The sequence below is a fragment of the Entelurus aequoreus genome, linkage group LG12, assembly GCF_033978785.1.
Source record: "Entelurus aequoreus isolate RoL-2023_Sb linkage group LG12, RoL_Eaeq_v1.1, whole genome shotgun sequence".
In the NCBI taxonomy this organism is placed as follows: Eukaryota; Metazoa; Chordata; class Actinopteri; order Syngnathiformes; family Syngnathidae; genus Entelurus; species Entelurus aequoreus.
In genome coordinates, this window is record NC_084742.1 from 23,593,062 (window position 1) to 23,619,791 (window position 26,730).

General features: G+C 41.4%; 1 protein-coding gene across 1 annotated transcript in view; it reads left to right on the forward strand.

Annotated features, from left to right (window-relative positions):
- Nucleotides 1-8,532: 8,532 nt before the first annotated feature.
- LOC133661800 (dachshund homolog 2-like) overlaps nucleotides 8,533-26,730 on the forward strand; it is an 83,771-nt gene continuing 65,573 nt past the window's right edge. Inside the window, exon 1 of the mRNA XM_062065266.1 lies at nucleotides 8,533-9,700. Within this exon, the coding sequence (XP_061921250.1) occupies nucleotides 9,114-9,700 (587 nt within the window). The 5' untranslated portion in view covers nucleotides 8,533-9,113. The remainder of the gene's footprint in view (nucleotides 9,701-26,730) is intronic.

A 26,730-nucleotide genomic window follows, 5' to 3' on the forward strand; every position in this document is an offset into this window, starting at 1 on the left:
AGTCACTGTTCAGTTGAACTTTGAGGTGTTTTTAGCTTCGTTCAGCACTGTGCCACTTTCAGTTGTGTGTGTGTGTGTGTGTGTGAGATCATTAAAGATGCAAAGTGTGTGTGTGTGTGTGCGCACATCTTTGCCTTTTAGCGTGCTTGTTAATGACGGCCTCTGCTGAGTCAGCGGGCCCGCAGAGTGAAGAGGATGAAAGTTGAAGGGTGACGGAAAGAGAAAGCGAGAGAGAGAGGTTACACACGAGTGTTTTAAAACAGCATGATTAAAAAAAACACACTTTAGAAACAACCTAACTGAAGAAAAAGGGACACTTGGTAGCGCTTTTTCTTGCAAAACCCTTTGCGGGCACGTGTGTCTGTGTGCCAGGACAATGCCAGTCTCTATGTGTGTGTGTGTGTGCGTGTGCGTGTGCGTGTGCGTGTGTGTGTGTGTGTGCGCGCGCGTGTGTAAACAATAGAGTTGATTAGGCGTTGCGTGGCAGTGACAGCACTGAGCGGAGATGATTAATGATTCTCTGTTTAATGTGATTAGTGCATTAATACCTCCTGTGATGGCTCAGACTGGCTAACACTGAGAAAGGTCAACACACACATATGCACACGCGCGCACACACATTCAGCCGTAATGGATCCTCCAGCAGGTCAGAGGAGTGCTGATGTCGTTTCCTGTTCGAGAGTCAATATCTTCTTTGCTTTGTAATGTAACTTCCCTCTTTACCATCTAACAGACCAAGCAAACACACATACGGACAACAACGTGACGTCACAAAACACAACATGGTTTTTGTTTTATGAGACTGAGTCATGATGTCAATCGAGACGCCACTGCAGTTCTTCTTCTGACCACTAAGTGATGCTGTGTTGAAGGCATGTTATTCAACTGTCTGATGGTCTTGTCATCCGTTCTAGTCTTGTGCAGGTCTACAGTCTTGTCCCTGTACTTCATTAACACAGACACGGTCTGCGGGGGTCAGAATGCTTGCTTAATTAATTAATGGCTTTTATCAATTTTATTTAATTCTTTTTTTACTTAATAAAATCATGCATGTGTGATGTTTCTCATCCCACTGATCACTCGCTGAGGGTTTTTTCGGGCAAACGTCTTTGTCTGCATGAGATGACTGTCATTTTTGTCATGTTACGCCACCTGATTGTGTTTCTTTTGACCCTAAAAGCAATTAAAGTCTGTGTGTTTGTGTGCCTGTGTGAATATGTTGCTGTGGTACTCTATTAGTTAGTGTTGACAGCTCATGATTGATCTTCTCATCACATTACCCTCCATCAACCTGAATGTGTTTGTGTGTGCTTTGCGTCATTTCTCAGTGGCACCCTCCTGTGGTCCTGTGCAGTAAGACATGTCCTCTAATACTCGCGCTCTTAAAGGGGAAATATTTTCTAGCGTATGAACACATCGGCATGCTTCGGTATTAGCTGTAAAAGCTAGCTACGGCACGAGGTGAGCTAGTTTCTATGTCAGCACCTGAATCGCTATTAAGTTTGTAATGCACTACACAATCTGCACTGATTGAAAAACATGAAAAATCCTACTACAGTATCTGTAAAGTATTAGCCCACATTTCATGTTTTGTTTGTCCACAGCTAGCTCGACAGTGTAGGTAGTTGTAATAACACACATGAAATGCTGCATGTATCATGATCAATATTAAAGTGACTCACTGAAAGGACAGTTGTCTGTTTGGTCCAGCTGGCCGAGGACATTTTTTTCCAGTTAATTTTGGGTAAGTACTCCATTTATGTCAAAATAGCTTGGCTCCGAGCCCCACATTTACAATGTCAAGTCACGCCGACCACACTCTGTCGGCTTCCGTCTGCTACAGAGTTCATTTTCCGCATATTCAGCTTCAAAAAGATAAGGTTGTAAATCTTCATTTGTAAATCCTTTGTTGTCTGTTACCAAGTCTGCCATGATTAGAAAACACTTGCGTTTGTTTCCGGATGTAGGAACACACATTTATTGCTAGAAGTCAGAAGTGCGCTGCTATGTAAACAGAAATAAATGCGCTGAGTTTGTGCAACGATTAAAATGACCAAAATAAGGTAAATATTGAACATGTTACATATTGGTATTAACGTGTCTGTTACTACATTATATACAGTATATACTTGCAGTGTGTATATAAAAAGTTGATAGAGGGCTTTGAAGGCTACAAAAGTGACTCAGCAGCTGCATCTTCCAAGCGTTTTTTTACCATCTTTAAAATCTCCCCCCCAAATTGTCTTGTCTCTCATAATGATTGTGAACAATAGGCAAAATTCCAAATAAAGTGCAGTTCTCCTTTAAGTTAGTTGGGACACACACAGTTACAGCAGTGTCCCGCATTAATATTAGTGTGAAATGTTAAAGAGGCTTGTGATGCAAGAAGATGTTATTTCAGTCCCCCCCCCACCCCACCCCCCACGTCTGTGTTTGGGGGCGCGATAAAGGATAAAGGTGGAGAATTACACCCCCAACCCCCAGTCTTCCATCGTGGTCGTTACGGCGACAGAAGCCCGGGGCAGGGCCGTCGGGTGATAAGGCAAGCTTTACGGCGTCTACCTGCGGCAGGTTTCACCTTCCTGTGTTTTATTGGGCTCACCTTGGTGGAGGCCTCGCGGGGTCCGAAGTCGACCTTGGCGAGCCGATGTGGCCAATAACTCATGGGGAGACTCTGAGGGACGCCGTCATTTCCCTGAGAGCCACTAGGCCGCTTTTGAGCTTCCCCGAAAAGTTTGAGATGCTAACGAGGACGTTATCTACTAACACTCCAGCGCTCTCTCCCTTTTTTCCCTCAATGGCAGCCATGTTGATCTCCCCCCGCCCCACTCCTTCCTTATCGCAGCTGGCGGGCCTTGACGCCACAAACGTCCGCATGCACGTTAATTAATATTTAGATTTAAAGGGCGATGGTTGTGTGCGGTAGTGATATCTTGTTAAAAGTCTTTTATTGCTTCATCAATGTTGGAATGAGTATGATCTAACACGTCTGCTGGCTAATTAATTAGAACGCTAATTAAGCTAGCATTACCGCTTTGACCTCGGAGTGTGCGTGTGACACCGTGGGCACACATGCTAATTTGAATGGCAGATATGATGGATTATAGCGGTTTACGATAGCGACACTAAAACTTCCCTTCAAAGCGCTCGCTCTCAGTCTCTAATTCCACCGGACGCTTAGATCAATAAAGTTTTCCAAGTCTAATTTGGACGTCTTCCTCGTTGAGGTGACGGCCGCACCTTGAGGGAATGGAGGGTGTTCGTTGGCGTCTTTAAACGAGGACATTACAGATAAACTTTAATCGAACCTTGCTAGTTCATTGCTAGCGGGAAAAGCTACAACCCAAAAGAAGCGGAGCTAGGCACAGTTTAGCCTCTTGATTGGCTAACAAACATGTGACTTACCAATACAACATCCTTCCTTCGTCCTTCCTTCTCCAGTGACTACCGGTTGTGCGCGCTAGTTGGACCCGTGCGACCCAAACCTCGCTCAGCGGGGCGTGGTGACAGCCGGCTGCCACTAGGGGGCTGTCACAGTGATGGATGGCGCTGATTAGCTGTGAATAATGAAATAATGTATTAAAAAATCCTCCTAAAGCTCCTCAGTGATGACCCATTGTGGCACTTCTGTACAACTTGGAACACTGGTGCTAACGTTAGCTGCTTGCCAATCACTAGCATGCTCTTTGCTTTGTGCTTTTAAGCTTCATGTGGCTTTTTTAATGATGCAAAAAGTAATACCACACGGAATGTTGGGCTTAAATTCACACATACTTTCCATTTTCAGTGCATAAGTGTAATCACAGTATAGAAAACGGCAAAAGGGTTAGCGGCACTCTCCGTACTCGGATGTTGCACTCAATGGGAAACCTACCATCCTCATCATCGCCATCTTAGACTTAGACTTAGACTTAGACTTCCTTTTTATTGTCATTCAAATTTGAACTTTACAGCACAGATAAGAACGTGCAATAAGGTGCATATATAAATAAATAAATATATATAAATAATATATAAAAAAATATATAAAATAAATAAATATATATAAATAAATAAATAGATTCCTGTAGAGATAAATATATTGCACTTTTTCACATCCGTCCACGTTTATGGATGAATGTTATATTGTCTTTTTTATTCTAGCGAGTTAATCCATTTTGGGGGGAGTTGAGGGGATGATTTAATTATGATGCGTTCAAGAGTCTTACGGCCTGAGGGAAGAAGCTGTTACAGAACCTGGAAGTTCTGCTTCGGAGGCTGCGGAACCTCTTTCTAGAGTCCAGCAGTGAAAACAGTCCTTGGTGGGGGTGGGAGGAGTCTTTGCAGATTTTCGGAGCCCTGGTCAGGCAGCGGCTTTTTGCGATCTCCTGGATAGGAGGAAGAGGAGTCGTGATTATCTTTTCCGCCGTCCTCACCACTCTCTGGAGAGACTTCCAGTCTGAGGCATTGCAGGCTCCAGTCCAGACAGAGATGCTGTTGGCCAGCAGGCTCTCTATAGTGTCTCTGTAGAATGTGGTGAGAATGGGGGGAGGGAACTGTGCTCTTTTCATCCAACGCAAAAAGTGCATGCGCTGCTGAGATCTTTTTACAAGAGCTCCGGTGAACTTGGATACATTACAAAAAAGGGAAGGGTCCAACTTAAGTGGTTGCAATACAACATTTAAAAGGAGAGAAGAAGAAAAAAGGGGTCATTATTGTCATCGTAATTTTTTGGAAGTACACAACAACCGTAACAGATGTCAGTGCTAGGCGTGGCCAGGTCAATATGATGTCAACATGGCATTTGCATAATTGGTTAAGACGCAAAAATGACAAATGTAACAAATTTACATTAAACATCAAATATATTACTATTAACAAGCATGTCGTTACCAAACTTTGTGGATACGAATATGTACACAATGTAAATGGTGCAGTATACTTATTAGGCATAAGTACAAAAGTGTGCGAACTGAAACGCAGCCTTGCTCTTCTGTCCTCGTTAGTTGACTCCAAAAACGAAGACTCCTGTGCTGCCTTGTCTGAGCTCTTTTAGGTCTTCTTAGCTCAGCCGAGAGGGTTTTTGGAACCCTCCATCTTGCCATTCCTATTATGACGCGCCTCCTCCTCCAAGTGTGTTCTTTCTGGATGAGCAACTTTTATGTGGCGGTTGATGAAGAGGAGGAGGAGGATGAATGTTAGAGCGGGAAGGAGAGGTGGAGGACGAAAGGAATGGAAGTATCATAGGAGTGTGATGGCAGCCATGTTGTCCTCATTCATCAAACGAACCACGGTGACCACGAAAGTTTGTTTACGACGGCGGGAAGGCTCCTGAAACGTGTGTCTTTGAAATGAATGAACTTATTTTGGGAACAGGAAGTGAGTCACTTGCCAACGTGCTAATATCTTGTACACAAACCTTTGTCAGTACATGTTAATAAGCATAGTGTGCAGTGTACACGATGTACTTAGGTCCTGGGTGTAGAGATGTCCGATAATGGCTTTTTTGCCGATATCCGATATTCCAATATTGTCCAACTCTTAATTACCTATATCAACCGATTCCGATATATACAGTCGTGGAATTAACACATTATTATGCCTAATTTTGTTGTGATGCCCCGCTGGATGCATTAAACAATGTAACAAAGTTTTCCAAAATAAATCAACTCAAGTTATGGAAAAAAATGCCAACATGGCACTGCCATATTTATTATTGAAGTCACAAAGTGCATTATTTTTTTTAACATGCCTCAAAACAGCAGCTTGGAATTTGGGACATGCTCTCCCAGAGAGAGCATGAGGAGGTTGAAGTTTGAAATGGGTGGGGTTGGGGAGGTGGGGTAGAGGTGGGGGAGGGGTTAGCGGGGGGTGTATATTGTAGCGTCCCGGAAGAGTTAATGCTGCAAGGGGTTCTGGGTATTTGTTCTGTTGTGTTTATGTTGTGTTACGGTGCGGATGTTCTCCCGAAATGTGTTTGTCATTCTTGTTAGGTGTGGGTTCACAGTGTGGCGCATATTTGTAACAGTGTTAAAGTTGTTTATACGGCTACCCTCAGTGTGACCTGTATGGCTGTTGACCAAGTATGCCTTGCATTCACTTGTGTGTGTGAAAAGCCGTAGATATTATGTGACTGGGCCGGCACGCAAAGGCACTGCCTTTAAGGTTTATTGGCGCTCTGTACTTCTCCCTACGTTCGTGTACACAGCGGCGTTTTAAAAACTCATACATTTTACTTTTTGAAACCGATACCGATAATTTTGAAACCGATACCGATAATTTCCGATATTACATTTTAAAGCATTTATCGGCCGATAATATCGGCAGTCCCATATTATCGGACATCTCTATCTGAGTGCATACATTTTGACAGCTGTCCCAAATCCATTACTGTCTCGCACACTTACAGAAGTGACATTCACAATATTGCCCTGTTTCGTCTTCTTCTCTCCTTTTTATGTTTGGAAAAGTTTGTCTGTCCCCCTGTGCCCTTCCATGACCAAGATGGCGACTGTTGTGTGTGAATGCACTGATGCACTCAAAATACTAAATGCAAGTACGGAAGTGTGGCAATTGAGACACGGCTAATATTGGTGTTGGCAAAGTTTGTCATGATTAGGAGTTGAAGTGATAGATGACAATTACATTAAAGTTAAAGTACCAATGATTGTCACACACACACTAGGTGTGGTGAAATTTGTCCTCTGCATTTGACCCATCCCCTTGTTCACCCCCTGGGAGGTGAGGGGAGGAGTGGGCAGCAGCGGTGCCACGCCCGGGAATCATTTTGGTGATTTAACCCCCAATTCCAACCCTTGATGCTGAGTGCCAAGCAGGGAGGTAATGGGTCCCATTTTTTTATAGTCTTTGGTATGACTCGGCCGGGGTTTGAACTCACAACCTACCGATCTCAGGGCGGACACTCTAACCCAGGGGTGGGCAATTAATTTTTACCGGGGGCCGCATGAGCTACCCGAGCACTGCTGGAGGGCCACATCGACAATATTTCAATTAAATTTTGCTCAATATTATTTTTGATATATACCGTAAGATAAATAATAATAATAATAATAATAATAGTAATACTTCAACATAGTGTGTGTAACAGCATTCCATGACTAATATATATAAATTAACATTAATAATAAATGACAGTAAAATAAGCACACGTATGACTGAGGAGTCATAGTGTAACTTTGTGTGGTGTTTGAGTTGTCCGACTTTTTGTGTGGCCTTAAACGCACCAGTGGTTTAGTGCTATGCATGTTGGTGACAGATGACAAGTTGGTTTTGGCCTGGTTTGTACGGCAGAAAATGACTAGTTTTTCGAGATATAATTGTTTTACTCATGTTTTTGGTGTGGTTATGTCCGAATATAAACAGTTTTGTTCAATAAAGTGATCGATATAATTCCTGTCCTCGAAGCATCTCGATAGACGTTACAATAATTGAACGGTGTTCAATTGAACGGTGTTGACGAACACCATTAGGGCCGCTTGTTGTCACTGTCACTCAAAGTTGCATTGCAAAATTCCATAGAATAAATATGTTTATTTTGTTTATAATTCAGATGGGATTTGATTTGGTGCGCGGCATATACTTGCTGCGCGCAGCGGACGCTTGAGCAGTGCGCAATTGCGCAGGCACGCACCTTAGGTGAGGGGACGTTGCTTTGCAGTTCATGTGTTGTTGATTGTTGCATTCCTCATCAACTTTTCTCTTTTTGGCGTCTCGGGTGTAAACCGTGCATCACTTGTCGCTGCATGTGCACCTTCACTCGCAGGTTACACACGGACACACGCCCATAAATAATACTTTTCAAAATAAAAGCAGCACAGTTGTATTGCGCGCAGGACATAGATGTTTTTTCAACTTTATTTTGTAATTGCAGTTGTTCACATTCACTCACAATCACGCACACGTCCACACGGAAGTAATACAAATAACGATTTTCAAAACAAAAGCAGCACCGTTGTATTGCACACTCGACATAGATACTTTTTAAAATTTATTTTGTAATTTATAATTGGCCTCACGCGGGCCGGACAGGGACGCACAAAGGGCCGGATGCGGCCCGCGGGCCGCAGAATGCCCAGGTCTGCTCTAACCACTAGGCCACTGAGTAGGTGGTTGTTGTGACAACAGCATCATGGCTAAGGCTGCTGATGATGATGACACACACACTTGCGCACACATGTATTAATGAAGGCTGGAGGCTGTGTGAGTGTGAGGTGGATGGTCTGACTTGAAGCGTGTTTGAATAAAGCTAAATAAATCTTGATGGCCTCTAGTGACAGCAGTGTGTGTTTGTGTTGCATGATGTGTTAATAATAACACAATGAAGACTTGAATGTTTGAAGCCTTTCTTAGAAAACTCCCCCGGGATAAAGATCCATTTTGATGTCAAGTTTTTCCATTTTTTGTCCTCTCGTCACCTCTTGCTCCATGTCTTTGTTGTCGGTGGTCCCAGGGGACAAACTAGTCCCTCTCCTCTTTCACTGCGAGGTGGTCGAGTCGCTCTTCAGAAAAGAAACTGGGTACCTTTTTCATTGAGCGAGCGTCTCAGTGTAATGGGATTACACAGGATTACAAAAAGCAGGCAGTCTGTAATCCACACTGCTCAATCCCATTGTCGTGTAATTGCTTCTTTTAATCTTCTCTGTCTTCCGCCTAGATTTTGTTTTCTTTCTGACTTTTACGGGGTCAAAGGTCAGAGCCATCCACTTGTGGCCACCAGAGTGTGCACGTGGGCCACATGCAAGGGCAGTGAAGTAAAAACAGGTGGAAACAAATACAATCATAAATAAAGTCAAACTTTTAAAGTATAAAGTTGCTGAAAGTGAGACTTTTTGATCCAAGTTCAACCCCCCCCCCACCTTCTCTAATGGCCAATCACAATGGCCAGCCTACACACTTCCTCCTCTGATTGGTCCAGCCCAATGTTGGAGGCGGGGCCAGCACGCGGACAGACCTGGAGTGTGTTGAGGTGGAGTTTACGCACAGAAGACACTGGACTCTGTGGGGACGACAGTGGACTGTGAGGGAGACAACAGCGTGGACAAGGCGCCAAAAGTGGACACCAAAAGCGTTTTCCCGCCAGAGCAAAGTGCGCGCGGAATAGCGTCCTCTCTTCCATGTCGCTGCCCGACTCTCCCTCACTTCTCTCGGCGGGCTCGGGTGCCCCCACTCCGGCCACGCTGTACCGCTCGGCACCTCCGGAGACCATCCTCACTTCCGTCACCTCCAGCCCGGCTCACGGCAACCCCCATTCACTGTCCCCGCGGCTCAGTGGTGCCATGCTCGGTGGCTTTCTGGCCGCGCCGGGAGGCGCGCTGGCCGGCTTGGGCAACGGCGCATCCGCCCCGCTTGTGTCGGCGCTGGGCTCGCTGACCCCCGGCGCGCCCGCCTTGACTCAGAGCTCGTCCGGCGAGTGCAAGCTGGTGGAGGTGCACGGCGTCAAGGTGGCCAGCTTCAGCGTGCACGGCCAGGAGGAGCTCATCTGTCTGCCGCAGGTGTTCGACCTCTTCCTTAAGCACCTGGTGGGCGGCCTGCACACCGTTTACACCAAACTCAAGAGGCTCGACATCACGCCGGTGGTCTGCACCGTGGAGCAGGTGCGCGTGCTGCGGGGGCTCGGCGCAATCCAGCCCGGCGTCAACCGATGCAAGCTCATCTCCCGGAAGGACTTCGAGATCCTCTACCAGGACTGCACCAGCGCCAGGTCAGTGACTTCAAAGTTCACCTCGCACTTTAGCGCGCCTCAGCCCCATTTGTGACGTCACCACCCACCCACCACGACTTTTATCAAGTGATCAATTTCTGATTTTTTTTTGTCTTTGTTGATTCTGTGCATCCATCATAGGCCATCATTTACACACACACACACACACACACACACACACACACGCACACGCACACGCACACACACACACACACACAGCAGTCCATGTCAGAGGTAATAATGAATCATGTGAATGCTCATGCAACAACACTGCTGGAGAGCCATTGTGGCTGAAAACACACACCTCCCCCCTAATCATATTGACATTCCTCTAATGCCCCCACCCCTTGATGTTAGATCCTGGGAAAAAATACAAGTTAAAAAAAGATGAACTCCCACTGGGCTTCATCTTCTCTGTGTGCGTGCGTGTGTGTGTGTGTGTGTGTGCGCGCGCACACAGCAAGAAGGACCACTTTCACAGTGCACAGGTGCAACTTTTTGCAATAGTTGTTTTCCTCTTTCTTGTTCTGTCATCTTAACTCAAGCTTCTCTAAAGTTATCTTGCAAACTTTAGTGAAAACGCTGCCAGAAACAGGTAGTCAGAAAATCATGTAAAAGTAGACCAGGCTTTTATCGACTCTTTCGACACTTCCTGTTTGGTGCTAAAACTACATGCATGTAAAATTGCTAATGGGACTTATAGCCTCCTTCAAAATGTGTTTGCGTGTGTGTGTGTCTGTCTGTGTGAGTGTGTGTGTTTGTGTGTGTGTGTCTGCCTCTGTGTCTGTGTGAGTGTGTGTGTGTGTGTGTACAAGTATGTGTGAATGGATAGTGAGTGACAGAAGGGGGCGGTGGGGGGGGGGGGGGGTTTGCTGATGTCAAAGTGTTATTCTGGGCTCTTCTTATCATGACAGGCTGTTAGAGCACAAACACACACATGCACACACGTTCTGAAGATGGAGGTCTAATGTCTGCAGCGGGGGCAAACGCTCAGTTTTGGTTTGCTGAAATGCTACACACACACACACACACACACACACACACTGTGGTTGTGCACTTACTTTGAACTCCTTTCATTCTGTGTTTTTCATTCTTTGACATGGAGTGTTAAGTTGTTTTAATGGAACACACACACACACACACACACACACACACACACACACACACACACACACACACACACACACACACACACACACAATTGTTTTGCCTTGTGGCTGAGGTGAGCGTGTGTGCCTAAGTGTGAATAGCAGCAACTGAGCTATCAGTTGTTAAGGGTTCATTTCACTTGTGTGTTTGTCATCAAATAGTATCTCCAGTTGTTGTCTGTGGCTGGTGTAAAAACCTTAGATCAGTGATGTTCAAACTGTGGCCCTGGAACACATTTTTGGCCAGCTACTTGTGTTTCATTGGCCCTCAGCATATTGTAAAAATATAATCAATTCAATATTAATGAAATATGTTATTACATTTTTAGCTAGAGCACAAATGTGCTAAAATGTTTGTTTCAGATAGCGTAGCATAAATCAACCTACATTGGATGGGTTTTAGTATATCTTAAATGCACAGAATGTATTAAAGTGCCCCCTCTGTATACTTCAGTGGTAAACGTTTGGACATTCCCGAGCTAGATGGTCACCTTGAACATCCTTTTGGCCGCACTTCTTGATTTAGTGGTTTAAAGGCAGATTACTGCTCTGTTTAATTCACATACTGCGTTAATTTTTGTATTCTATGCAGAAAACGTAGTACCAGTTTAAAGTACAGGGTTAATGTCATGGGAGTTTGAAGCACACTTCATGGAGAGTAGCCTGTGAGGAACTCGCCACATATTTGTGTTACTCAATTAGACATAACGACAAGCAATGCAATTCTTTTGTGCTTATGAGTGGCTTAAAAGATCATGAAAACTGTCGTTCAAAGCTGCTGCTCTTTTATTTATTGACTACAATTATGTTTGAATTGCACTTTAACTTATTGTGTCCCAAATAATGAAATTTGCCAATATTTTTGGTGAACAAAAGGTTCGGCCTTATGGTTCCTTCTTAATTGTTTTTTTTAAAATTATGACCGATTGTAGCTGTGATAGGCTCCAGCGACCCCGAAGGGAATAAGCGGTAGAAAATGGATGGATGGATAGACTTGTGAATGTAATTTCAGAAAAAAATGTACATTTATGGGAAATGATACATGCATACATGATAGACGTTGCAAACTTATGAGAAAATGGTTGCACTTCAACGAGGAAAAAGGTAGTTATATGAAAAAAATATTTGAAATGTTATGAAAATTGTTAGGTTTTAAAAAAAAACGTTTCCAATTTACAAAATGAAAGTCCCAATTTACAAGGAAATAATTATACTTTTACGAGTAAAAGTAATTTTATTAAAGTCGGAATATTGCAAACATTTACAAGAAATAATTGCGATTTTACAGGATGAAATCGCAATTTTACGAGAAAAAGTTGTAATTCAATGAGAAAATAATTAAAAGGAAAATAATCCAAATATTACGAAAACAGTTTTTACAAGAAATTGTTCCAATTTTACAAGATGAAAGTTGCAACATTTAGAGAGAAGGCCATAATGTTATGAGAAATAGTCATCATTCCATGAGAAAAACAGTTTAACGTATAAAAAAAATGATTGGCGATTTCACCAGATGGACGTCGCAATTTTTAAAGAAATAACTACCTGTCACGGATTGTCACACAACGACGTGCCTTATTTTGAGTTTGTTGGCATTTTCCTGTGTTTGATGATTTACTGTAGTTCCGGCCGAGCGCTCTTATTTTGGTTTCTCTTCCTGTTGTAGTTTGTCCTTTTTGAAGTGACTTGACTTGTGCCTCAAAGCGCTGTTAGGTCCACCTGAGTTTAGTTAATGATCAGCAGCCTTGTATCTTAGTCAGCGTTTGGGAATTGACTGCTGTGGCACGCTGTTCTTTCTTTTCACGCCGTAAGTGTAGTCTTTTTGTGCGGTCCTAACCGCACTAGTGTTCTGTTTTTTCGTGTACACCCCTGCACAAGAGTGTTTATGTAGAGTTTGACTACTGGTATTATTAATTATTCTTTTACTGTATTTGTGCATTCTAGTTGCATCTCGAAATCACGACAACTACCACTAACATGCGGCCCCGCAAGCGTGACGCTACCTATACGAGTAAGAGTAATAACTTAATGAAAAAATCTAATTATGAGAAATGATTGCAGTTTTACAAGGTGAAACTAACATTTTGAGAAAAAGTCTACATTTTTACAAGAGTTATTCATAATTCTATTTAGAAAACAATTAAACATTATGGGAAAAAAATCTGAACTTTTGGCTCATTGTGTATGTTGGATCTACTAGATACTTTACATTATTATTATATAATTTCATAAAACTATTGTATACTGAAGTTGTTTGTAGTACATTCAACTGTACTAGTCTTTTTCTTGTATAAAAAGTTTGTTTTTCTTTTTAAAATTAAGTTTTTTTTGTGGAGAGCAAGCACTAATTGATTTTAATTATTTTAATGGCCGTCGCTGGTTTGAGATACTAGTGTTTTGAGTAACGATCTCGGTCATGGAACCGTTTAAGCTTATAAATGTAGGTAATACTGTACGTACCGAACTGTAATGATGGCATACAGCTACAACCCTAACTTATAGGAATTCAAAGATTTAAGGAACTTTATGCATCCTTTGCCATGTTTTGTTTTATTAAGACGCAGGTTCATGAAAAATGAAAGTATATGTGCAGCGCCGGCGACTGAAACAAGCATCTACTGTGTTTTCATACATAGTGAGCGAGAGACACTCTCTCTTTGACTGTGTGTTGTCAACGAGAGAGGAGAGCAAGGGATCATAGACAGAGAGAGGTGAAGATCAAAGATAGAAATACGACCCTCCGTCACCATGGAAAATAACTGTTCTCTCTTTCTCTCTCTCTCTCTCTCTCTCTGTGTGTGTGTTAGTGCTGCAGGGACACACTTTTAGGAACTAAATGGTCACAATTAGGAAGTTAGACACTTTAGTGTTGTGTTGTCTCATACAAGGTGGCATTTTGGCTCAGGCTACCATGACTATGTTGAGGACAAGATATGAGACGGGATGTTGTCGTGCTTCCGACGAGTGGGCGTAGCCTAAAAAAATGGCTAGAGGGGAGCGACAGGTCACTCACTGCGTGTGTGTGTTGTGAGCGTGCGCGTGTATAATGTTTCACAAAGACTGCCACCAATGTCAGAGGACACAAAGATGCTAAATATGCTCACTCAATACTGAAAGTGTAGCTATGACATACAGTACATGCCATGTGTTTTTCAATTCCAGCACTTTCATGCACTGTCTTTTAGTGCTAAAAGGGGCTGTTTGCAAATGGCTCAAATCCGTTTTTTAAAACCAAAAAATATGACAAGAACACCAACGGCGAGGTTATGTTGCTATTAGTAGTTTGAAAGAACCAGTTTTGTACAACCGATACCAAAATATTTCGTACCAAAATTTATTTTGATACTTTCTGATACTTATACTAATGAAGGGGACCACAAACATGTCATTATTGACTTTATTTGAACAGAAAATCTCACGACACATAAAATATTAATTCTTATTGCACTAAAAGAACAACCTTATAGCGCTGAAATAAAATGGCATTAAATAACATAGTGAACGTCAGTCTACCCCAGGGCAGCTGTGGCTACAAATGTAGCTTACCACCATCAGGTGTGAATGAATGATGGGTTCCCACTTCTCTGTGAGCGCTTTGACTATCTAATAATAGAAAAGCGCAATATAAAATCTAATCCATTATTATTATTATTATTGAACACTAGTAAACTAGTAAACAAACGGGTTACAAAGGCTCCTAATTTGGCTGCTGATGTATGTAGTAACATATTGCGTCATTTCCGATAGCTGTAGAAAATGGATGGATGAATGTATTATTGAGCTACTTGTTTATTTACGTTTAATATCTGTTTTCTATTTCTATTTCTATATTCTACTAGAGGTTGGAAAAATAATCGATTCTCCGATGCATCACAATTAGAACGTGGGAGATCATGAATCGAAGAACAAATGTACATACATCGATTATTTACGTACGCTAAATAAAGTAATACAGGCGGTTGTAAAATGCTGCATTAATGCTACTTTTCTTTACACCTTAGTTTATGTTTGGTTCTAACTAGCCAAAGGAGAATTTTTTAGCTACATTCTTTTAATGTTATGAGTTAGCTTTTTAAGTTTAATTTGGTTGTTAAGTTTTTAATTTTCCTGAGGGAAGTCTCCTGAAGGAATCAATAAAGTACTATGTATCTATCTATCTAGCCGGGTCAGTGCAGACTAGGGATGTCCCGATCCAGGTTTTTGCACTTTCGATCCGATACCGATGCTGTTTTTGCACTTCCGATCCGATACCGATACTGGCCGATACTGGCCTATCCGAGCATGTATTAAAGTTTAAAGTTGTTTAGCCTACTTAGTTGTCAGATTCATGTTGAAAAGGGTTTTAGTACTCTCGATAACAACTAGCCAGCTGAATTAGGTGAGTTTGAATAATACACAATGGTTGGTAACAAGAAACTGACCTGTTTATTCAAGGATAAACACAAAATAGACACAATTATACATGACAAACAGAAATTGCATCATTGAACAGTAAAAAAGTGAACTGTATAAAGTGCAAATAATGCCGTAAACCTTATTTAAAAAAGCAAAACACACAAACAACCTGAGTGGGATAAAATGTCTATAACTCAGCATCAATACTTGCTCTTGAACAAGTGTAAACTTAAAAAAAAAAAAAATTGTTTGCCCCCCCCCCCCTGACTGCAGTCCGAGCATAATGGGGAGATTCTTTCTAACGAAGACGAGCATCGAAAGCCCACTTTACTCACGAGAGATAATGGCTCATCATCCAGAATTATTTCCTCGGCAATGACTCTAGTTATCCCCTGGGCTTTAGCACTGTTCAGTGGCCGTATGTCACGCTTCGCGAACGTTTCTGTCAGAGTTAGTTGGGTAGGACCTTTCTTTTTCTTTTCGTCAGTTTTCTTTAGAAATTCTTCATATTCTTTACGGTGGTATTTAGCTAAATGCTTGATCAGATTTGTTGTATTAAAATGTCTTACAACTTTACCACCCCGCTTGACTTTATTGTGGCATGTTTTGCACTCCACCTCTTCATCTTTTTCGTCTTGTAGGGTAATATAATCTCACACAGCTCACATTTATACAGGTAACTTCCGCTCGCCTTTCGGAACCATGAACCGGCATCCGCTTCCGATTAGGACGGTTAGGACACAGACCTGTGGATGTGTTGAAGGTTTGCTGGAAAATGCGGAACAGAAATTAGGGAGCAGCAGAAAAGTGGAATGTATTGTTTAAATCGGTGCGTTGGAAAACACGGACCGGAATTTTTTTAAAAACTAGATCTGGATCGGCATTTTCCAATGCCTTGCCGATACGCATTTTTTGGCAAATATCGGCGGCCGATCCGATCCAAATATCGGATCGGGACAACCCTAGTGCGGACACACACGGAAGAAGACGGAATAGAGGACAGGCTAAATCTGAAGTAGTGAAACAAAAGAATAAATGCTTTGCACACTTCAACAGAAAGCCAATATGAACCGCGTTGCAGCAGAAAGTAACCAGCTAAGAGGAGGAAATGAGCAACTATAAATCAGGACAGACAAAAATATCCACACTGTAAGGCAACATGTGTTGTCTGTCAGCCACAGATGGTGGAGTGGCTGGCTACAGCTTCTAGCCAATGGCTTTGACTGGGGGGTGGGACTTCCGGGGCAAGGATAGGAAGTGACGTATGTTGTGGGGGTTAAAAGTTGTGTGAGGTTTCGAGGGGATAGCGAGACACGTCGGAGATTGAGCTTGTTGTAGTGGCGTGCTGAATTTTGTGAGTAACAGCGACACACTGGGACCTTAATTTTTTTGGAACGTTATAATACGAATGCAGCTGAGATAGGCTCCAGTGACCCCCTGCGACCCCGACACAGATAACTTTTTCACTAGTAGCACTGGTGCTACTAAATGAAAAAATTTAGTAGTACAGAATTATTTTTTGTAGCAAATATGAAATGTCTTAAATATCACAATTTCATAATTATCACTCAAACACAGTACGCATGTGCACTCTTACATATACACACAATGCCATCAAAAGTTATACTGCAACACTCAATTAAACACAGAAAACATCCCTAAATAGAGTGTCCGCCCTGAGATCGGTAGGTCGTAAGTTCAAATCCCGGCCGAGTCATACCAAAGACTATAAAAATGGGACCCATTACCTCCCTGCTTGGCACTCAGCATCAAGGGTTGGAATTGGGGGTTAAATCACCAAAAAATTATTCCCGGGCCGGCCACCGCTGCTGCTCACTGCTCCCCTCACCTCCCAGGGGGCGATCAAGGGTGTTGGGTCAAATGCAGAGAATAATTTCGCCACACCTAGTGTGTGTGTGTGTGTGTGTGTGTGTGTGACAATCATTGGTACTTTAACTTTAAATTATGCTAGCACTGTTGCTAACACAATTGTAAGGCTGGGCAATATGGATCAAAACTCATATCCCTATATAGTTTGGCCCATAAACTAACCTATAAATAGAAATATTTGTTGACGTAGCTAAATATCTCCAGACCCGGCGTCATGGGCGGGCCGTGGAAGCTGTTTAATTAATTAATTAATTTACTTTACATTGGAACGGGAAATAATATGACTATATTTAATCAAAACAAAGACTCGTTGACTAAGACGATAACATAATTAACTGACAATTCAGTCAAGTATAAAAAAGAGCTGAAACGAAATCCAATCATATTTAATTTTGTCCTGTCGATGAGTGGGACATGTTGGGCGTATATCCAATCACAGCTCTATAACAGTGTACATTGAAAGAGAGGTGTGGCTATGAATGACAGCCAATCAAATGCTCTTCCTCTTCAGATGAGGAAGTCAGGAGTACCCGCCAAAAACGAAACCAAAATGTGTGGCTTTAACATTTTCCCACATCGTATTATGTGTGCAACTGGGATAAACACAAAAGAACAAAATGTGAAATAAATTGCTCTGGCTTAGTAGGACATGTTTAACATGAAAATAAGTGACCTTTAACAATGGTGTTTTCATAGGTAAAAATTATTATAAGACATACACACAAAGATGTTAGCCAGGAACACCAACCTGCCAACTGCTTCATGATGCTGTATGACAGGCTGTGTTCTGAAAATTACTTTTAAAAACTCATTAGTTACTTGTTACCTTACCAAAAAAGTAATTTTTAATTACAAATGGAATTGCTTTTTAATAAATGTAATTAATTACTAGTGAAAGTAATTAACTTAAAATAAACTTCCAATATCTGGCATAGTGCAGTTGAGATAAGTTTCATATGGATGGACATACATGGGGCGGTATAGCTCGGTTGGAAGAGTGGCTGTGCCAGCAACTTGCGGGTTTCAGGTTCGATCCCCGTTTCCGCCATCCTAGTCACTGCCGTTGTGTCCTTGGGCAAGACACTTTACCCACCTGCTCCCAGTGCTACCCACCCTGGTTTAAATGTAATTTAGATATTGGGTTTCACTATGTAAAAGCGCTTTGAGTCACTAGAAAAAAGCGCTATATAAATATACTTCACTTCACTTCATGACAGCAGCGTGTGCCTTTTAAAAGGTGGGGCCTGTTGCCTAGCGATGTGTGACGTCAGCGAGTCCACGCAGCTTGAGGTGTTTTGGTTAGTTTAGCAGGCTAGCAGCAATTGTTTGTCGGCTGTGACGGCAGCTCTTTTGAATCTTTCACTGGTTTGTGTTACCTCATCTTAATAAATAGATTGAACGTGCTTCCATGATTGTATATTCCTGTCAACAAACGCGATATTATTTGAATGGCAAGTTTGTCACTTCAATCATTGATTTGTTGTTCAATATTCCCTCCGACCCTCTTAGTTGGTAGCACGCAGTGCAGTTTGTTTCAAGTGGTGGTGGAAAAAAACTTTGTCTTTTACCGACCAGTTCCTTCAACTTAGATCTAGTTTTATCTGTGTGTGTGAGATCAGACAGGCTTTTTTTTCAAGTCGCACAGTCTATTTTTAGGCGCATTTGCGATTAAATTTGTCGCACCGTACAGCACTGCTTTAAGCCGCATATTTATGGCGACCAGGACCAACGTGTCGAAACATTCTGTTAAAGTTAAGTTAAAGTTAAAGTGTCAATCATTGTCACACACACTAGGTGTGGTGAAATTTGTTCTCTGCATTAGACCCATCCCCTTGTTCACCCCCTGAGAGTTTAGGGGAGCAGTGAGCAGCAGCAGTGGCCGTGCCCGGGAATCATTTTTGGTGATTTAAGCAGGGAGGTAATGGGTCCCAATTTTATAGTCTTTGGTATGACTCGGCTGGGGTTTGAACTCACGACCTACCGATCTCAGGGCGGACACTCTAACCACAAGGCCACTGAGCAGGTGGTTTTTGAGGGCACAAAAATTAAAGGATACCTGTTCGCCAAGGTGGGACTTAAATTTATTTGTTCTCTTAGCAGGCTACTACAGTCCTCACGGATTTAGGCTTCCATATTTATATTTGCTGTGCGCACTAAACAAAAAAATGGAAATAAGGCAATACTGTATTCATAGTATACAAAGTATGAGTCTTGTAGACATGTTAAAAATAATAATAATTAAATGTAATACATATAGGATATACTGTAACTTAATAAACTTGTGACATCCCGCATGCCAAGCTAAAGACGCCGTCGGGCCGCACCTGGTCTATATTGTCTAACTCCACACCAGCTGTGATGAGACAATTGATGATTCAGGTTTGTGAATCCTATTTGAAAAGTGTTGGTTACTCTGGTTTGCTAAATGTTAGCTCACTATCAGTAAACCTTTTGGTACAAAGCAAATGAATGATAGCAAGACAATGTTACGTACTGTATGTGCTTACATGGGAACACTCCAAACAAACTGGGATAATAATCGTTTAGCTTACTTAAAGTATAATTATTTCTAAATCTAATCCAGTGCGTTTTAATCTGCTTTAAAGTGGGCAGAATTTGAAGGTTGTTGTACTAGGGGATTGATTTTGTACAGCACTACATTGTCGAACTTTGTGCCCTCTAGAACTCGGTAGAGCATAGGGATGAAACGATAAAAAGTATTAATGATAAGCTCGCTAAAACTCTGGACGGTTAGTATTATTGAAAAACCATGGTTGGTAACTGCACTTTGATAAAACTAGCGCCAGCACACGATCTTAAATGCTAACATGAAAACAAGAGGGATTAACGTGTTTCCCCATTAAGAAACATCATACTCCAATCCAAACTTATATAAACGCAACACTGTCTGAGCAACTAAGCTATTCAATTGTAAGACTGCAGCTAACGATTTTTTTTCTATCGATTAATCTATAGATTATTTTTCGATTAATCGGTTGATCTATAGATTATTTTTTCGATTCATCTATAGATTATTTTTCCTTTACCGATTATTTTTTTATTTAAAACGAAGATGAAAAAATAAATGTAGGCCTGTTTTTTCAAAAGGCATGGCTTTTATTTACAAAAAAAAGAAGTATGGCCACTCAGTCAACATTGACAACAACATGACAAAATATTCTGTAACAATGTAAACATTTAAAACTTTTAACATTTAACAAAATTAAAAGTATCTTATTTGCTTTTTAATGTGCAAATATAAAAGTAAACATCCAGTGCAAATCTTAATATTCTGCAATAGTATAAGCATTTCAAAAGTAAAAGTATTGCTTATTTTGCTTTAAAATGTGCAAAAATAAAGATAAACATCCAATACAAAAAAGTGCAAAACGAAATATTCTGTAACAACAGTGTAAACATTTCAACAAAAGTGAAAGTATTGCTTATTTGCTAAAATGTGCAAAAATAAAGATAAACATCCAATACAAAAAAGTGCCAATCTAAATATTCTGGAGCACTGTAAACATTAAGTATTGCTTTTAAAATGTGCAAAATAAACATCCAGTCCAACACAGTACACAATAACCAATTCTACTCATTCCAGTGAGTGACTAACAGTTGTAATGAAGAAAGGTTAGCATGTCTACATGCTCCGCTTCTTTTCTTGTTTACAATATTCCCAGCAGCTGAAAATAGGCGCTCAGAAGGGGTCGATGTGGCTGGAACTGAGAGCTAATTACCGGTAGCCTTCACCTCAAGCCAGGACTGCGAGTGAGCTGAGCTCCAGTTTATATTCCTAGAAGGTCAACGGGCTCATAGTGATGTTACTAGTAGTTGACTGGGAGGTGTTTATTATCATTTGGGGAGAAGTCCGCTGCCTGATGCTCACCTGCTAAACACCTATTTGCTCCACGCTGAAGCGCTGACTACATGCGCTCTGAATACGCACTGCTGATTGGCTGATAACGCTTTGCATAACGCTTTGTGTGTACCAATCAGATGGTTGTGTGGGTGGGACAATGCTGCGTGCTGAGACAGAGGCAGCCGCAGAAGGAGCGAAGCAGCTTGTTAACACTTTAGCAGCTAAAGTTAGCTTTTGCTTAGAAACTCGTTCGGTACACCCCCGTACCGAACCGAAAGCTCCGTACCGAAACGGTTCAATACAAAACACGTACCGTTACACCCCTAGCAGATACAAATGACACATTCATGTTTTTGTGTAATGATGACAACGTATACTCGCGCGGACGATTGACTAGTTGATGGTTTTCTTTTCAAATGTTCGTTCATAGCCGTTGTGCTGCTATGATAGGCCATTTCCGCTCGACACAGTGTGCATACAACAACATTATTAGGCCCTGTATTGAAATACTCCCACACTTTTGGCGTGATTTTTTCCCCCTCGCTCGCACAGTCTGCTTTGCGCTCCGCCATGACGGTAGTGTGACGTAAATATGCGACGCGTCGACGCACAAAAACGGCGTCGACGTATTTACGTAACCGATGACGTCGACTACGTCGATGCGTCGTTTCAGCCTTATTCAATTGTGCACATTGGACTTGCAATCTGTGCCCTCTTGGCACCACATTCTACTGTATACATAGAGGAAAAAAGGACAGGTGTTTGTACAGTGCGTTCAAGGACCACTGAACAGAGTAGGATGCCACGATACCCGCCAGAAAGAATAAATAATAATAATAATGCATTTTATTTGTTACGCAATTTTCATTTAATTACATCTGAAAGTACTACAGTACAAACCATTATTTAAAAAATTAAAAGCTTAGCCATTAGAAGACATAAAATGCTAAGACTAAAACACTAAGATTTCCATCAGTGTGTCTTTTTATTTAAGTTATAAAAACAAATCTCAGTTAAGATTTCAGTGTGTGCAAGTACTTTTTAAACACAACAATACCGCAACAATAATAACTAATGATAACCGACATAAATAATTTCTGTCACGATAACTGTGATATGGAATTTCACTACTACACAGTGTACACAGTATACTTACTGTACAGAAGTATTCCGTTTGAAACACAGTAAAATAATTTAAAATGTTAACGCCGATGAATACGTGCTCACATGGCCACAAGAAGGCGCCTGTCTGTGTTGGAGGCGACTTTTTAACGCACCATTTATGAAAAGAGCAAATCAAAATGACGGAAAAGGATGTGGACATGTTTGGCATTAGGTGACAGGAGGAGGGGGAGGGATGTTGTCGAAGGCAACAAGATTATTTGATGCCTGCAAACACACACACTCACACACTCTTAGATGCACTTAGCAGATTGGTTTGGAAATGACATTAGGCCGTGTCACAACAGCTTTTCCTCTCAGCCACCAGGTAATCTCTCCATCCCTCCTCTTCCTCCTTTTACCTTTCCGCAAACAAATCCCCTCTTCCTGTTTAAGCCCCTCCCCCTGCTGTCTCTCCTGCCCACAGGCGTCCACGATGTTCTCCTCACTCCACTTCTTCATCTTCCTCCACAACGTCTGTCTTCCTTCCCCATCTTCTTGTCATCTGCACCTAGACGTATCTTTCTATTTATTCTGACAGCATGTCAGAGGTGTGTGTGCGCTCTGGACAGTCAAGCACAACACACACGCTCACACACACCTTCATAAAATAAAACAAGATTTACAGTTGTGTGTGTGCGTGCGTGTGTTGGGCGGGGGTCAGAGGGGAAGATGAAAGGAGAATGTGTGGGCGGAGTTTAGTGAGGGTAAGGCGAGGGCAGCGATAGGATGACAGGTGAGTGTGTGCGTGTGTGTGTGTGTCGTTGTTGTTAATGAAAACATCTTAAAAACGCGCCACTCCAGCGTTGTTACAAAGTAATTGCAGGCGAAATCAATTAAAAACATGACAAGATTTACAGTTATATGTGCGTGTTTGTGTGTGTGTCCTGTGGCAGACAGCGTGTCATTAACACAACTTTAATTAGCGATTGCACACATGAAGGAAGTGTGTGTGTGTGTTCTGACAGGCTTTCTGTCCTTTTCGTTTCATTTATGTACGTGTGTGTGTGTGTGTGTGTGTCTGTGTGTGTGTGTGTGTGTGTGCTTGCGCTCTCATCAAGAAGAAGACATCATGTTATTAATGAAAGCGTATAATAATCCATTTAAAAACATGTCATTATGATTACAATAATAACAGTGGTTAAACTGACTGAGACATTTCTGGACGGACAACCTGTGTGTGTGTTTGTGTGTGCGTGTGTGTTAAATGTGACAGTCCACCCCCTTCATTTATTTATTTCTTTAGTTTCTATTGTTTTCTTGCCGCCATGATGGGTGACAGCATGAAGACAAATGTGTTGTTGTTCTCTTGATGAAGACACACACGTTGATTACCTGTGTGTGTGTGTGTGTGTGTGGATAACTTGTCATAGAAGCATCACATCCACTGTAATTTTCTCCTCACAGTGAACAATGTGGCTGCCTCCTTTCACTTTGTAACTTCCTGCTTGTTTTGCTCTTCTTCTGTGTGCGTGCGTGTGTCTTTCTTCCGCCTTGTTTGATTTATTGGTGTCGCCTATAAATCAGTGCACTCCCCCTCAAAGATGAGGGTGAGCCTCAGCGAGTAAAAAAATAAATAAACTTAAATCCTATTAATGTCTACACTGTCTACACTGTTAAAATCTTCAGTGGTCACTCACCTTTTTATTTCAACAACTTTATGACGTCATGATTAAAAATGTCAAACCTGCAGCTGAATTCCAGAAATTTTTTTTTACTTTAGTTGATCATAATGATATCACTCCTTTACTTCTACAATTGGGCTGAACATGTGCACATGCAGCTTATTTGTATGTATAAATATTGAACTGGTTATTCTTTTGAGATCGTCCGATTAGTTATTTTTAGGGCTGATTATTAGTAGTAAAGGAGGCCGATAACCGATATTTGGAGCCAATATTCATGCAGTAAAAGTTATTTAAACATGACCAGTATGTGTCAGTAAATAGCTGGACAAGGTTTCAAGTTGACATTTTTTAAACATTATTTTTGAGTAAATGTCACAGCAATAGCGACATAATGTTTAATGCAGCACTAAAGTTGTGGTTAGTTTAGGGCCAAACAACATCAGGTGATTTCACGAACACCTTTAAGTCGTGTGTCTAATGCGGGTCAGAGGAGCATCAATATTTGCATTTCAAATATGGAAAATCTTCTGGGAAAATGTGTAAAAATATGAGATTTCTCCACATCACATCAGCGCGCCTTCTATTCCTTTTTAAACAATTTTATAGCAGTGTATGGATATAGTACATTGTAAGGTTCTGTCATTGGTGCCTAATGTCTGTCTGTGTGCACGTTTTGTGTGCTAATTGCACGGGCGCGAGATTAGCCTTTGTTGCATTGCAAATTGACACTGCTTTAAAAAGTACTTGAATTGCTAAAATTATAGTTAGTTATTTTTCACACAACTTCGTCCCAGTTGTTAGCTAGCTAGTAAGGTGCAAGCCAACACTCTCACGGAGTTGAGACCGTATCCTCCCTCCAAAAGTTTGACATACATACATCAGCTTTAAATGCTCGCAAATCACAGATGGACAGCCATAAAAAACAAGGTCCGCTTTGCAAAATGAGCAAAAAATTCATGCTTTCAACAAGAATAGGAGGAAATGTTCTCACACTTCATATGGTTTCACTGGCAATGTTTTTACGAGTGGCGGCCCGGATCCGCTTCTGCCCGGAAAAACACGACTGATGACGTCACGGCTATTTTCGACAAATATAATTGTTGAAATTTGTCAACAATGTCGACAAAAAAAAAAGTCTATCTTAATTGTTGCACTCCTAGTTTAAACCCTATAATATGTCTGTAACAATTTTTAAACCCATTTAAATTCAGTTTTACACATGAAAGAAACATTACAAGCATGTTTACAAAATGTGCAGTTGCTTATGTACTAAGGGTGTAACGATTGATTGATAGATCAATTTATATTCCTAAATCCGCGCTAGACAAGTTTGCCTTCTGGAAGATAGGTATCGATCCAACATTGTTTTAAAAGGGAATTGATCGATATTATCTAAAGGAAAATATTGGATTTAAGAGCGGCAGACTGTATATTGAGTTTAACACTTCTAAAAATAAGGACGTTAAACGTCTATTTTGCCCTTCGTCTGCGACGTTATCAAAACAAAAATGGCGGCTAGCTACGGTGGCTGAGAAAGGTCACAACAAACGCAAACGCCACAAGCCAATATCATTAATTACAACACAACAACTTTCAGCTACAGCACTATTGCAAAAGCCACATTAAATACATTCGATACAACACAATTTAAAGCCACAACACAACTTTAAGCCACAAAAGACGTGACCGCCACACTTTAAGTGACAGCGGAGCAAGTTAGGCGATGCACTGACTTCCAGAACACAATTACATGAGGTGTGACACACAACACGCAACTGGCAGCTAATGAGAAGTAATTTTATTTATCCAACCCTAACCAATCAACAGGGATGAGGTTGCATACATGCATTAGCAGTATGCATTAGGCTTTGTTTACAACTTATTGTCAAAACGTGGACCTTGGGGTGTTGTGTTTTCCCGGAATGCAAAGGAAAGTTAGCGCGGGCAAGGCGTGAAGGTAAGTACATGTTTATTTTTACACTAACAAAAAGAACAAACGAAAAGTGCGCACAAGGGCGGAAGTACAAACTTGGCTAATGAAACAAAAACTTGCACAAAGGCAGAGACTATGAACATGAAAACGAAAACAAAACTATGGCATGGAACTATGGCTTGGAATGAAATGTAGCAGAGGTAAACCGAGATAGTAAGGATAATGTCACCAGGACGATCATCAGAAACAGACAGGCTTAAATAGCAGTGACATGATTAGTGACAGGTGTGCGAGTGCAAAGCGTGAGACAGGTGCGTGACATGAGGACAGGTGAAAACTAATGGGTGGTCATGGAAACAAAAACAATGGAGCGTAAACAGAAACTAAAGAGTCCAATAACTAAACAAAACAAAACATTACTAAAACAAAACATGATCACACAGACATGACATTTATGTGTTTAAACATATTTACATTGACCAAAGATGTTATTTGGAGGGTCGTACTTACTGTGCTGAAAAAGTAAAACTGCGTTACAACTTTTCAGTCCACAGGTGTACCAGTCTGTCTACCAACCCAGAGGCAGTGAAGTGTAGTTCATGATGCACATTTGAAATGTAATTATTAATTATAAAAGTATAGACGCACAATCGATCATTTCAAATGCATAAACCAGCATAAGCCTAACACAAACGAATGAGACCATTTTGGTATAATTTGGAGCACAAATGCGACTGTTTGGTTGAAAATGGAGAATTACTTGTGGCTGGTGATGTCACTTTTTGCAACGTAATCTTTAGCTCCTAAATCATAGCAACACAGTTGATAGTTTCCATGACACAAACCGGCAAAAACATAGCACAAACAAATGAGGCTATTTTGTTATTGTTTGAACCATAAATCGGACTGTCAAAAACTGGGTCTCCGGTTCGGTCATCATGTCACTTCCGGAATCGTTAATTGTTAATAATTCACAAAGTATAGCAGCACAAAACTGGCACAAACGAATGAGA